Below are 13,911 nucleotides of genomic sequence, written 5' to 3'. Positions count from 1 at the left end.
CGGCTTCCACCGATTCGAAACCCCGAGCCGCGCATCCACAAAATGTTCCGCGACTTTTGGCTATACTGTGTAATAATGGGATTTACTGCTTCCGACTCAGGTAGAACTTTTAGTCCACTGCATAGGAAACGAGCAGAACAATTTTTTGTTTATTTAGGGCTCTGGCCTGCCGAATGGTATGAAGGAGTGAAGGAAATCGCGGCGAAATCTCCAGCTTTGGTCTCTCCCACGTCCAGTCGGTCGGAAATGCGAGAGTTGCAGTACACGAGCGCAGTGAAGAACGATAGTGTGTCCATTACTGAACTTCAGGAGCTGAAGAACCAAATCCTGGACCGACTTCGGCATCCTGCCGACGTCACTGCAATTGTTAACAACAAATTGACCTTTGCACAGTGCACTTTCCTGTTGAGTGTCTACTGGGTGGAGATATTAAGGTAAAGGAAATTGAATTGAATTTCTACTACATAACAATTTTTTCCTTATCCAAACATTTCCTTGTCGATGGTTCACTGTCTAAAAAGACCATTTAGTTCTCTTCGGAATGATGTAAAAATGAGCGTTCTTGCTCGTGTTGCTTCCTAGAAACGCGCAAAATCGGGACGGAAAACTTGAAAATTTGACATAATCTTGTACCTTAGTGTCTGATGTTCACTAGGATATGCGGATGATATCGCCATTGTTGTGCAGGGAAAGTTTGGAGGCACTGTGTCATCACTGATGCAACAGGCGCTAAACATTACCGAACAATGGTGTAACACGGAAGGGCTGAAAATTAGCCTATCCAAAACATAAAGATATCTTGGAGCGCTTAGGCCTTAAAGTAATGTCTATGTATGGGAACATAATACATATGTCCGACACTGTTAAATATCTTGGGGTAACCCTTGATAACAAACCGCTGTTTAAAGAACATGTGGAGCAGAAAACAAACAAGGCGATCAGAGCTTTATGGAGCTGCAAACGCACTTTTGGGAAAACATGTACGTCACTATTGTGAAACCGAGGCCAACGAGAAAGACAGGCCATGGCGCTCGACTATCACGTGATCAACTTAGTCCGACTATCTGGTTTAGTTTGGTGAGGTTGCCGTAGGTTAAGGGCAGAGTAATTTCAAGAAACTTGTTTGTTTCTCTGAAAATTGCTAAATCTGATTTTTTTATTGTGTCAAGTTGTGTTAAATACGGATCTACAATACTAAGTTTAGTGCAGGTATGTTTTTTTTACGAAATAGTTAGAGAACTTCCACTTCAGTGTTTGTGTTATTATTATACTCTGAATTTATTTTAAGGATTTCTACAGGCATTAACATGTTTAATACTTGTTTATGATTTATGATTTATTAATTATTGTTCTTTTATGACTTCTAGATTCAGAACTAAGTGTTAATTAGAAGCAATCAAGGAGAAACTTTCAAATATGCCACGGCATTGCAGTGTTACTGGATGCAAGTCTAACTACAAAAGTCAAGAAGAAGGTGTTTCCACTTTTGCTCTTCCTTCTGATAAAACGTTGCGCCAAAAGTGGATAAAAAAAATACCGACAGATCTATCGATGTTAAAGAATCCTATTGTATGTATCAAACATTTTGAGGAACGTGAAATTATTAAAGTAGACAAGTGTATTGTGAATGGAGAGTGGCAAGAATTTGTTCGAAAAATACCGAAATTGAGAAAGGGTGCAGTTTCAACAATTTTTGAAAATGTACCGAAATACTTGAGTGCAACTCCGAGGCACTCAAATGGTGTAAAGAGGTTGCATGAAGTTGAGCAAGACCAAATGGAAAAAGCAATTAAAGATAGCTTACAGACACATAAAACATATTTAGAAGAGAAACAATTAAACACTTTGGAAGATATTTTGTCGTTTCACAATAATCAAAGCAAACGCTCAGAATGGATTTTGATAGGTGGAAAGGAAAAGCTCCATCTTATTATCGTCGATATAAATGAAGGTGCACCGTTCATCTTGTGTTCCTTAGTGATTTTTGCGAATATGAATTATGAAATTTATATAAGAAGCGTTAAATTTCCAGTGCAAAAAGTTCCTCAAAAACTGAAAGTTTTAAAGTCTTTGAATATAATAGAAGACATTTTAATTTTTATTCTTGAGCACGCTAATAATGTTCAGAGTGTAGCAGAAAATCGGTTGGAGGCAGCAATAGATATATTAACTAAAGTTAGTACAAACATTGAAGATCATTTACAGTTGTCATTTATAATTGAGCAGCTTCAACTGTCTAAACGACCCCCTCACACCAGACGATACACTGGGCATACAATAATTTTGGCTTCGACATTATTTATTCAGTCATCAGCTTCTTATGTTGCATTGTACAATAGTGGATGTATTTATTTGCCTCATCCCAGGAATATCAAAAAAGTGATAAGTAAAATGTCATTGCATGCATCTGATCTCAAAGGGAGTATTGATTATTTAAAAACTAAATTGTCATTTTTGAAAAATCATGAATTTATAATCAATGTCCATTTGGACGAAATTTATGTGAATCCAGTGCTGAATTTTAARGGTGATAGTATTCTAGGATCKAATACSACAARTCGCWAMGAMAGTGCAAGCTWRKAYRYTTTCTAAATATAAGGATKTSGTCAGTMTAKTWCCTARWTAYWAAKTTRACTGCTCAGCAACWAAAAATTATGATTTTTAATGTTTTGCAAGAATTAGAAAGTATAGGATTTTTTGTTATAGCTTTAATATCCGACAACAACCCTGTGAATAAAAAGGCGTTTGAACTTTTTTGTTCTAATGGTATTCTTCACCCATCTATTGTTCATCCGTTGGACTCATCTAGATCACTTTTCTTCATTTTTGATGTTGTTCATATACTAAAATGTATTCGTAATAATTGGATTAGTAAGAAAACCGATAATTGTAAATTTGTATATCCTGATTTTGAGCTTAATAATGAAAATTTAGTTGCAGCACAATTCAAACATCTTGTAACCTTATATGAATTAGAAAAAAATTCCGTAATTAAGTTAGCTCATACATTATCATATAAAGTTTTATATCCTTCTTCAATTGAAAAACAAAATGTAAAATTGGCAATAAACATTTTTAACGAAAAAATGGTGCCGCTCTACGTTGCATCTCTAGGAACCATCCCGAATCATTTTCTAATGCTGATGGAACTTGCATATTTTTAAATATTTTTATTAAATGGTGGAAAATTTTAAACGTTAAAAGTGTTTGGGAGGGTAAGCGATTTAATGATTAATATAGAGAACCGGTAAGATCTAATTCTACAACACAAACTGATTTTCTTAAACAAATGTCCTTGTGGCTTAAAAACTGGAGATTGTCGGTACCTATTTCTCAGTCATTGTCAGCGCAAACTTTTCATCACTCATTCATACAACCGACACTTTTTTGCATCTTATACCATACATATTTGAAAAATATCAATGTGATTACTTGTTATTAAGTAAAATTACCGTATGGGTGACATTAGCCATTACAGAGGACTCCGTATGGTACACGAAAGGCATAAAAACAGCGTCGGGCACAGGCGCTGGTATAGTCGAAAGAGGAAAAACCTGGGAAAAGGATTGTCTTGAACCTGGGTACAATCACGACCGCCTTCCAAGCAAGTATTCTAGCGATAACACATTGCGCCCGGAAAATGAGGGAAAGAGCATACACACGTAAGCACATTACCATCGTAACCGGAGATGAAGCCAGCGTAAAGGCACTTGAATCGTACACAATCAGGTCACAATATGTGCTAGATTGTGTAAAAGAACTTACGACTCTGGGGGTCAAACAGAGTAAAACTCACTTGGGCAACTGTGATAAACAGGAGCAAAGGAAAACGAGATTGCTGCGGAACTTGTTAAAGCAGGGGCCGAGCAACCACTGACCAACCAAGAACCTGCTTGTGGTTCCTGTTTCTTGTTGAACCAAGAAACAGCTTATCTGGAGTCCCACACAGTCCAGAACGACAGATCAGCAGCTCTGGGTGTGCGCAACAGAGCATTTCCTAAACCTCACAACCTCGAGAAACGCAGCGTCATCTTTAAGTCGACTTTGCAACTCGAAAAAACACGCAAATAAAAAACTTCGTGAAATCAAGACTTTTTTTTAGAAAACTGCCTAAATTTCCTTATCGATGGTTCACTTTCTAAAAAGGCCATTTAGTTCTCTCTGGAATGATGTAAAAATGAGAGTTCTTGCTCACGTCGCTTCCGACAAACGAGCAAAAACTGCATATTTTTGCACCTAAGTGTCTGATATTTTGATAAATATTTTTAATGCGTTGTTCTACTATCATTTAAGATGAAATATGCATATTTAAGTCTCTTCATATGTGTTCTAGAGTGCAACATTCGGGTGAACCCAGCCTGGTACCGATAATATCGGACTACCTCAGCGATTCAGCGCTTCAAAAAGACAAAGCCGGATTGTGGAACTGTGTAGCGGCCGTGAGCGACCGAGTATTTGAGAAGTTTCTGGAAGTGATGAGCAACAAGCCAAAGAATGAGGCGCGTGAAGCCGACCTGGAGCAGCACGCTCAATTCCTTTTGGTGAACTTTAACCATACGCATAAACAAATTAGGAGAGTTTCCGATAAGTTCTTGGTGGCTTTGGTGGACAAGTTTCCTCACTTGCTGTGGAGCAGACGGTGAGTTTGGATTTTACTTCCATACACAACTTTACTGTTACTCACCTACAAAGAACTCGTATACTAAATAAGTCGGCAAAATGTTTGCATATTTGTTATTTAAGTCGTTGCAGTTATATTGGGGTATTTCTTTGAATATTTGTAATTTTCAGTTGAAAACTAAACATTGAAACCTTGAGTTCTTTTCAACTGGTCTCGGCCCTGTTTTTTTTTTTTTTAGTTTTTCTTGAGATCCACCTAGCAAAAGACTAATTTGCAGGAGCAATCAAATTGATCGTTGCCAAATTTCTTATTAAGTTTTTCCCAAATATCTCAATTTTTAGGGAGAATGAGGTTTTGTCTGTTCTCCTTAAATACCCGCAGACAACACTTACCTTAGGCCAAAGACCTGTACTTGTGCCTCAAAAGCTCAGCTGGCGCTTTTCTGAATTAGTCCCAATCCATTCTAAATCCTGATTGTAATGAGCGCGAATGTGTCGAATTTTTCAGGGTTTTGTGGACGATGCTTGATATTCTCCAAGTGCTGTCTTACTCCTTAGAGGTGGATCCGAACCAGGAGACGCCCACACTGAAAATTCCTCAAACGCCTTACTCGATCCAGTTGATGGACACACTTGAAGCGAGAGAGTCCATAATTAGAGATTTCGCCGACAATTCGGAACGGATTATCAAGGAAGCAATGCGTTGGGCCCCGCAATGGACTCGCTCGTACATTCAAGAGTACATAAATCAAATCCCTACCTCAGGTATAGATTTGGCTGCTTGTATTGAGGGTAATCACACTTAAAATATGTTCGCCAGATATGTGGCATCATGCGGGTTTGGCCATGGCACTGGACTCCATTCTGCATAATGGGCCTTTGAACGCTTACAGCTCCCACTTGAGCGCCAGCACGTTGGAAAAGCGGCCGCAGTGTGTTAAAACTGACTCCAGCAAGATTATTTCCACGTCTGCGATGCGATCTAAGTACATGGGAGAGGTTAGTTAATCTTTTCTTTTCGCTTACGTGTTCTGCTTGGGAAATTTATGTTGAACCAAGCCGGTACATTTGGAAGGCTACGCCCCTATACACTGTCTTCTTGAGGCATAGCTTCCCTCCCCATTCTCTGAGTGAATGTGCATGAGAGAAAAGCACGAGTTTTTTCTCTGGTCGTGCACAATAGTACCGCGGTGGGCTTAAAAGAAACAATATTTTTGTTTTTCCAACTCGGCGTCACTAAAAATGGCTGCGTGGCGTGGCGTCCATTTCAAATTCAAATTCAAAATAATTTTTATTCATCATATACAAAAAAATATATATTCAATGCATGTTTACATAATTTGACGAATAATGGACTTCTAAAGATTGTTCTTGCAAGAGTTTAATCTTAATGTATTTAGAAAATGTAGGTAGTGAAAAAGCCTTAACTTCATTTGAAATATTGTTCCACTTTTGCGTTGTAATGAAACTAAAAGACTTGAATATTTGTAGAATGATGTTGAGGTATCAAAAAAATCGCCAATATATCGAGTTTGATGAGGATGATCCTTTGTGATAAAAAGTTTATACAGATAAGATGGTTGCTTGGACTTTAAAATTCTATAAATTAAATTATGTAAGTGTAATTCACGCCGATTTGCCATGGACAACACTGAATAATTATTTGAATAAGGTGTAATATGCTGCCGGTAAGGTACTTCATATGCAAACCGCATACATGCATTTTGCAACCTTTGGATGGATTTTGCAGTTTTATTAGTTAAAGAACCATGACAAACAGCATCGCCATAGTCCAGTAAAGATAAAACTAAAAATTACACAAATAAATTTTGTTTTTTAAAGCAGATTTTTTTTATGTTATACAGTTTTTTTGTCTAAGGTATGCAATGTCTAGTTTTCTTTTAACATGCGTTTCAAAAGTGAGGCTAGTATCATAAGTTTTTGGCTTCTGTAACAATAGGCAACCGTTCATTATTTAATATTATATTTAGGATTTTATTTATATTGGATATTTGGTTTTTATTTTCTCCTAACAGCATAATACATGACGTTGTAGCATTAAGCTTTATTAGCGTGTTATTTTGTGCATAAGTGCTTACATTTTTTAAATGTACATTAATTTTTGTTGCAAAATTTTCATGTTGATTGGGATTAAAAGACATATACAATTAAGAATCGTCTGCAAACTGTTTAAGTTTAGAATTAGCAATACTTTCCTTTATATCGGCAACATACAAAGAATACAACACTGGCCCTAAAACTGACCCCTGCGGAACTCCACTGCTCACTGGCAAGTAATTAGATTTTATTTTATCTGGTCCATGATTTATAAGAGCACACGGAGAACGTCCAATGGTTCCCGAAGCTCCCAGTCGAGACAAGATACAGAACCCTTAAATGTTATATATGGTCTCTACTGTTGTATGGAAGTGAGACCTGGACCCTCAAAGCAGAAGATCCGAAAAAACTGAACGCCTGCGAAATGTGGATGTACCACCGTATGTTACGGATAAGCTGGACAAGCAAGACCACAAATGAAGAAGTCATAAGAAGAATGCACACACGCCCACACCTCACTAATACCAACATCAGAAAAACAGTTGGCCTAATGCATCTATTGCGACATGCGGAGTACGAATAGATTCAATTAATACTGGAAGGAAAAATCGAGGGAAAACGGAGTATAGGCAGGAAGAAGAAATCATGGCTCCGAAATATACGTGATTGTAGCAAGACTGACGGAAATACGCTCGTCCATCAAGCAGATGAGAGAGACCAATTTGCCATAATAGTCGCCAACCTCATCAGATACGGCACCTGAGAGGAGGAGGAGGAGGAGGAAACTCGTTCAAGCTAAAGAATTTATAAATTGGACATTATTCTCAACAGATTTCCGCAAGCTGGGGCCCCATCCTCCATTTTCTCGCCATTAGTCCTCAAAACGTCTACACCACTTGGACACACAACCAAAATCGACTGGAAATTGAAAATTTTACCTGAAAAAATTGTATGTTAACAAATTAAGTGCCTAAATTGTGTAATAAAGTATTAAGAGTTTAAAGCTACTATTTTCAAAATCCGCAATATAACATTCGCAAAGGGCGAAATGGAAATCTGAGTCATAAAATCCACAAATCTGCACATGCGAGCAGCATAATTGCTACAAAAAAGCTACAACCCTGATTGCCATCTACTTTTATGAAATAAAATGCTGTCCGGATCCAGACCGCTGGGATTCCTTAAATCTGCGATTTTTCTCCAAAAAACTTATCACCATTTAGTGGCTTAAATTTAGGCCAGCCGCAAGTCTGGTTTTAATTTTGGTCTGAACTTCACCGCTAGTTAATCTATAAAGTGTGACTTAAAATAAATTTTACAATAAATTGCAGTTAACAAATCGGCAAAAAAGAGAGAATTACAAGGAATCCATAAAAGTTAAGTCGCTTTTCGGAAAACCAAAATCAGTTTACTCTACAGGTTTTATAGATTAGAAATCGGTTTTACCAGCTTTCTGCAAGCTGGCGCCCCATCGTCAATTTTCTACCCACTACACTTGATGACACAAGAAATGCATTTCGAATTATGCAACGGCAGGCCGGATAACTACCACATTTTCCCTAAAGATCAGAATTATTCTATATTTTCCATCTAACAACTGGATTCACACCACACAAAGGCCAGGCCATCGGTTTCGTCCGTTGGCTGTAATAAACTAAATATTCCGACACTTTCCAAAAAATCCATGCGAGATCGAAACTTTGCCGCATTCCCTAGGCACCACCTACTACAGAGCCAACATCGTGAAATAATAATAATTTGCTTGAACGCCCGTTGGATGATTCATTGCTTGGCATGGCACTTCTATTTCAGTATTTTGATTGTTGGATTTGTTTTATAGAATTTGCCGGTCGCACGTCAGTATTTTAAATTTTACCAAATTATATGCTTCGAATCAGTCGTTTTATTCGATCTTTGTGAAATTTTCAGCAATTTGAGCTTGATATTTTGTGTAAGGGCTGGTTAAATGGCCCACATTTCCCACAAGCCATTATTTGTCAATGCTTTTTTGGTGGAAACATCAAGATCGAGGGAATACGTGACTTCATTTTCAAAAGATTTTTCCGATTAGTCCTGCTCGATTTTTCTGAAAATGTAAACTTTTTATGCTGGATATGTTCGGTGAAATTCAGTTATTTGTTAAATCCAGGTTCAAACCGTGCCCTAATTTGTGATTGCTTTCTTTGCTCGCTTGCTGCGCTTATAGAGACCGCATACTACTGGATTTTAGCACGCGCTTATCTTTGAATATTTTGCTTTCCTTTCTTGCTTTTATAAAACTTTCAAGTTTTATGGCTTGTTATGAACCTTGTTCTTAAACCGCATAGAATAACCCGCATTTTTAAAGACTCACTTGCAAAACTGGTCGAAGAAAAACGCCCCTTTCAAGCCTTAAACTTAAAAAGGTCCCGGACATGCAGGGAATCCATCCACACGATTTTCAGAACAAAATTGTTTGCATTGATCGATACTAGCAGCAATCTTCGTTCTAACCCCTGTTTAGAGTTGCAAATTTTTAAAAAATCGGTAAATCGGGTGGAAGCAAAACTGCCCGTTCAATCCTTAGACTTAAAAATTTTCCTAACATTTAGGAAAAGTATACCTAAATTGGCAATCGCTGGATAAACGAATATTGCCTCTCTCAGCATTCTTCCTAATCCCCGTTTGCGATAGCAAATTAGTGAAAAATAGTGAGTGTAAATAGAAACTAGCAGGGTGAATAGAGCAAACTTTCCTGTATTAAATGCTGCTGAAACCATTGAAAGTCATACATTTTGGAAAAACATGTGTATGTCAATGTCAACAAATAACATGACAGTTAATTTGTGAAAATGTCATGCCATTTTATTTGGAATGTAATTCGCGAGTTGCTGGTGGCTAAAATTATAACTACAAGTTAACTAGTAATTTGACACTTGTTTTGTTGACATTGGGTGTTACATCTTATTGCGATTTGTTTTGTTCTAATCAACATTCAATTCGTTCATTAATTCACATTCATTTTTGTTACAATTGATAGACAAGCCTGACAAGTCTCAACTGTCACTCGGCAACGAGTAATTTGACGTTTCGCAGCGCCCCCATCGGTTGTTGAACTCGCGAATTTCTTACAACTTTTATATTTGAAGTTTTCCTGTCAGATTGACGTCAGTTATATTGACGGAACTGAGAGTTATTTAAAAATCTGCCATAAATTGGTATTTTTCAAATATCTCTTGACAGCTGTCAAATTTTGACAGAATAAAAATGGTCTCGATTAGAGCATTCAAAATTGTAATTCTTTGCGCTGAAGAAAACTCACCCTGTATATTATCAGACCATGTGGAATATAACTTTACAGCACTTGGTTAATATTTATTATAAGAAAACGACTTCTTCAGGTAAATGGGATGTTGAAAATCTTCGGAAACGACCGCAAAGAAGAGTTAATCAACACTGTATTGGGTAGAGTATGGAGTGCCTGTAAGCAACAGTCTGACTCCATGCATAGAGAAGCTATTTGGCAAGCTACCGCCTTACTGATTCAAAGCTCCGAGTTCAACAGTAACTTGTTGCATGCCATCACATGGTCCCAGGTGATCAAATATTCTCTACTTTTATTCGTACGCTTATAACCAGAGGTTCATTGCCAGGTTGAATTATTCAGCGTGGAAGCTATGCGAACGGCGGTAGAATGTTGGAAGTGGCTAACCACTTCCCAGCCGGAGCTGGAGATGCGATTTCTGCAAGAAATGGTTGCTGCTTGGAAGTGCACTGTTCACAAGAAGTTGGGCTTGTTTTCCGTGACCCATCAGCAAACCAGTCCCTTGGCGGTTCACGAAGGTAGGTATTGTTAAGAATTTACACTAAATAATCGCGCTGTTGAAACGGTTTGAATTCGTTACTGAGTCACGGAAAGAAGATATGGTTCGAAATACCGAATTGTAACTACGCAGTTACTCAGATCTTTTGTTACTCAGTACTGGTAGGGATTGATCCAACCGTATGGGTGTGAGCGAAATCTGCAAATACGACGATGCGATTTGAAATATTGAATCCCTTGTTGAGTCGACGGTTTGGCGGTGGTTTGGTGCTACAGGAAGGGTGCAGTTTGTTCGAAACTAAAAATAACCGAATCATCATTTTTAACTATAGTGACTAAAAATTTTCTTTAGAAGCAATTGTATATACTTTCCTGACTGTGTTTCAATTCCAAATCAAAATTAATTCCTGGGTTTCAGTCATTTATTGTCTTTATTTATCAATTAAAATACGTTTCGGTGTATTTTTCCACCATCATCAGTTTTTACGTGTAGCGTTGTTGCTGCTTTAAGCCTTGGCATACATTTGCCAAATGTATGCCAAGGCTTAAAGCCATTAATAAATATTGACTCAGATAAAAGTCGCTTAAAAAACTGCATGCTATGATATAAAGACGGCGAATCTTTAATTTAACGCATGTAGCAACTTGAAACTTTTACATTCTATAGAAAACGCTTCAATCTGAAAACTCTGAAAACTGCATTAAAATCGTAGTAAATTCTGAGTATTGGTAATATAGTAAACGTAGGCCTAAAAATCAAGGTTTTCGCAAAACTGCGCCCTTCGCTTTAAAAACTGAGAACTTTTGATTTAAAAGAAGCAGCAACCCAAAAGTTTCACTGTCAATAGGAGACGATTGGATCGGAATACTGTGTGAATTTCATTGTGAAGTCACGTGCAAATAGGGATGGGAGAAGAACATCGATGTTAGATCCTGAAATAAAAACATCGGACATTTGATGTTGATACTAGATAGAAGCATTTTCTGCGGACTCTTTGATAGAGCTGATACAAACGATACCGCGGCATATATAATGGCCCATTTCTAGTTGCACCCGAAAAAAACCTCTTTGTTTTTGATCGTCTGGCAGCTCTTGAAATGTATAGTTTATTAGAAAAGCTCTCGACAAATCCAGTCTGTTCCGTAGTTTGCAGTCAAATGTTAACGTTTCCTTAAAGCGCTCTAACGCAAGTTTTATGTTTATATCCAGCACACTACGCAGAGTGTACACCTGCATTTAAGCAAACTAAGCATATGTAAGACTTAGATTCAATCACAGATGAAATGTAAAATAATAAACGTTGTAAGCAGAATGTCTGCATGCATGCATATAAGCACTAAACATTTTGAAGATATAAATTCTGTCACAGATGAAATGCGACTTAGTTATAATAATAACGTGGTAAACTCGACATATCGTCTGAAGGGTAAACGGTTATCCGAATTACTTTTTTTACAGTCAGTTGACTGAAAAATGTGGCCACTATAAGTTGAATAAATTTAGTCGATTATTTAACAATGCATTGTTTTAAAATGTCATAGTAGTAGTGAAATAAAATTATTTAGGTTTAAGTAAATCAATTTGAAATTTGTATGCAACGGCTATCAGAACATCGATGTTGTCAAACATCGATGTTCTGCCTCCGATGTTTCCTTAACATCGATATTACCTTTCGATGTCAACATCGATGGCTACCATCGATGTTATATGATCGATGTCCAATCTCATTTAACCCAAGCACATTGAAACTTTTGCAATCTACAAAAGACACTTCGGTCTAAAAATCCTGAAAACGGCATTGAAATTGCATTAAATCCGCATTGTTTCCTACTTAGTAAATGTAGGCTTTTATCTTCCTTGATATAATAGCGCCTTAAATTATAATTAACACTCGTTTTAGTGTAACGATCTAGTCTATTTCTGCCTGTTTTTATTTTTGAATCATTATACATTCTTAGAATGTCTAACCGGAGACTTCTAAGTATAATGTCTTCGGGAAATTTTGTCCTAACACTTCCTGAAGTAATCGGAATTTTTTTATTCAGTGAATCAGACAGTAGTTAAAACACAAACGACAATAACAACAGCCTTACTACATACTATTTTTCCCTCTGGGCTACCCTTCTATTTTAACCAGAGTGTCCCCGACTGATCTGCTAAGCAAAGTTTTTTTCTAGGGTGTCTTTTGGAACCAGACAATCCATTTGTAAAGCCGCACGTTATTTGGGTGCAGTTCATTTATGAGCTGGTGGAAACGATCAAGTCCAGCAGCTATGAGAAGGTGGAAATGATCGTCAGTTTGATACATCATTCTTTGCCCATGTCGGTAGGATCTGAGCCTGCGATTCTCAATAGACATACTTCTGCTATAGGAGTGAGGTTTAAGTAAGTTCAGTTGAATATTTTGTATTTGCCTTATTCAAAAGAAATTGTATATAGGCTGATGACATGCGGTTTATCGCTCTTACAAGGCGACATACTGCCGAAAAGCTTGGCCAAGAACGTTCTGCGAGAGCGAATTTACTGTTGTTGTCTGGACTACTTTTGCAAACCGGTCAAGTGCCCCACACAAAATGCGATCGATTTACGAGAGGACGTCACGACTTTAATCAAGTTTTGGCAGGCGCTGCACTCCGATCGGAAATACCTGAAGGACAGTGATGTAGGAGGTAAGAGAGTCTGGTTTATAGAGCAGATATCAATAAAACACGCAGAATTCGATAAATAACAGTTTAAAGACACGGTTATTTTGCACACCAAAAATGCAGGTTTCCTGGTTTTTGGTCTAAAACGAGAAAAACCGGAAAATTTGGATAAACTTTAAAATTCTTCAGACCGATGAGGTTTTCAATGAGTTTTCCAAATAGTTGCCTCTGATCGTTTTCTGGAAAACTATTTTTTTTTCGACAAAAAAGAACAAAAGAACTTTGTTTGGATTTTGTCCCAAATTCAAAGGTAAAACGAGTATTCGGTAAAGACACCAAATGAAGAAAAAGAAGACCAAACTATAAATACGCCCAGTTTTCTTGTAAAGTCCGTTTTAATTTTTTTTGATTCAAATACTCTGTTTGCCACAGTTTAGAAAGAGTTTTGTTTAGAAATATTGACCTAAAAGTGAAGAAACCGGAATTAAAAATAACTAAATTATTCACAGCGACGAAGTTGGCAAACTTTCCAAATAATTGATTAAAAAGTTTCGCTTCTTCTGTTCGGAAAAATATGTTTGGGAAAAAGCCCAGAAGCAATTATTAGGGTTTTGTCCAAAATTCGAAGCTGCAAAAGTTTTTAAAAAAATCTTCGGAAAACTGTTAAAGAGGTGAGTGTTCCAATATAATTTATTTTATTATTTCACTCATCCATAGCAACCCCATAGGGTAAAAAAGGTATTAATAAACGGTAATTCGATAATTTTCAAAAAAACTCACAACGA

At 37.2% G+C, this 13,911-nt stretch overlaps 1 protein-coding gene across 1 annotated transcript; it reads left to right on the top strand.

Moving 5' to 3' along the window:
* The first annotated feature begins 6 nt into the window (after nt 1–6).
* LOC125504682 (phosphatidylinositol 4-kinase alpha-like) lies at nt 7–13,224 on the top strand. Its single transcript, XM_048667048.1, has 9 exons — nt 7–100; nt 158–434; nt 4,334–4,639; nt 5,129–5,385; nt 5,441–5,619; nt 10,059–10,253; nt 10,311–10,500; nt 12,659–12,866; nt 12,921–13,224. Exons 1-9 carry the CDS (start codon nt 43–45, stop codon nt 13,207–13,209), a joined length of 1,959 nt encoding a protein of 652 aa, XP_048523005.1. The 5' UTR covers nt 7–42; the 3' UTR covers nt 13,210–13,224.
* The last annotated feature ends 687 nt before the right edge of the window (nt 13,225–13,911 follow it).

This window comes from Dendroctonus ponderosae, unplaced genomic scaffold, assembly GCF_020466585.1.
Source record: "Dendroctonus ponderosae isolate FM_Combo_2020 unplaced genomic scaffold, Dpon_F_20191213v2 Dpon_F_20191213_507, whole genome shotgun sequence".
In the NCBI taxonomy this organism is placed as follows: domain Eukaryota; kingdom Metazoa; phylum Arthropoda; class Insecta; order Coleoptera; family Curculionidae; genus Dendroctonus; species Dendroctonus ponderosae.
The sequence above is the reverse complement of the archived record's forward strand: the minus strand, read 5'-3'. Positions and strand labels throughout refer to the sequence as shown.

Bases quoted from the DNA above. Each gene is read 5' to 3' on its own strand.
- LOC125504682 (XM_048667048.1), top strand. From the start codon at position 43: ATGTTCCGCGACTTTTGGCTATACTGTGTAATAATGGGATTTACTGCT. The intron at 101-157 runs GTAGAACTTTTA...TTGTTTATTTAG, and splicing joins ATTTACTGCTTCCGACTCAG to GGCTCTGGCCTGCCGAATGG. The intron at 10,501-12,658 runs GTAGGTATTGTT...GTTTTTTTCTAG, and splicing joins TCCCTTGGCGGTTCACGAAG to GGTGTCTTTTGGAACCAGAC.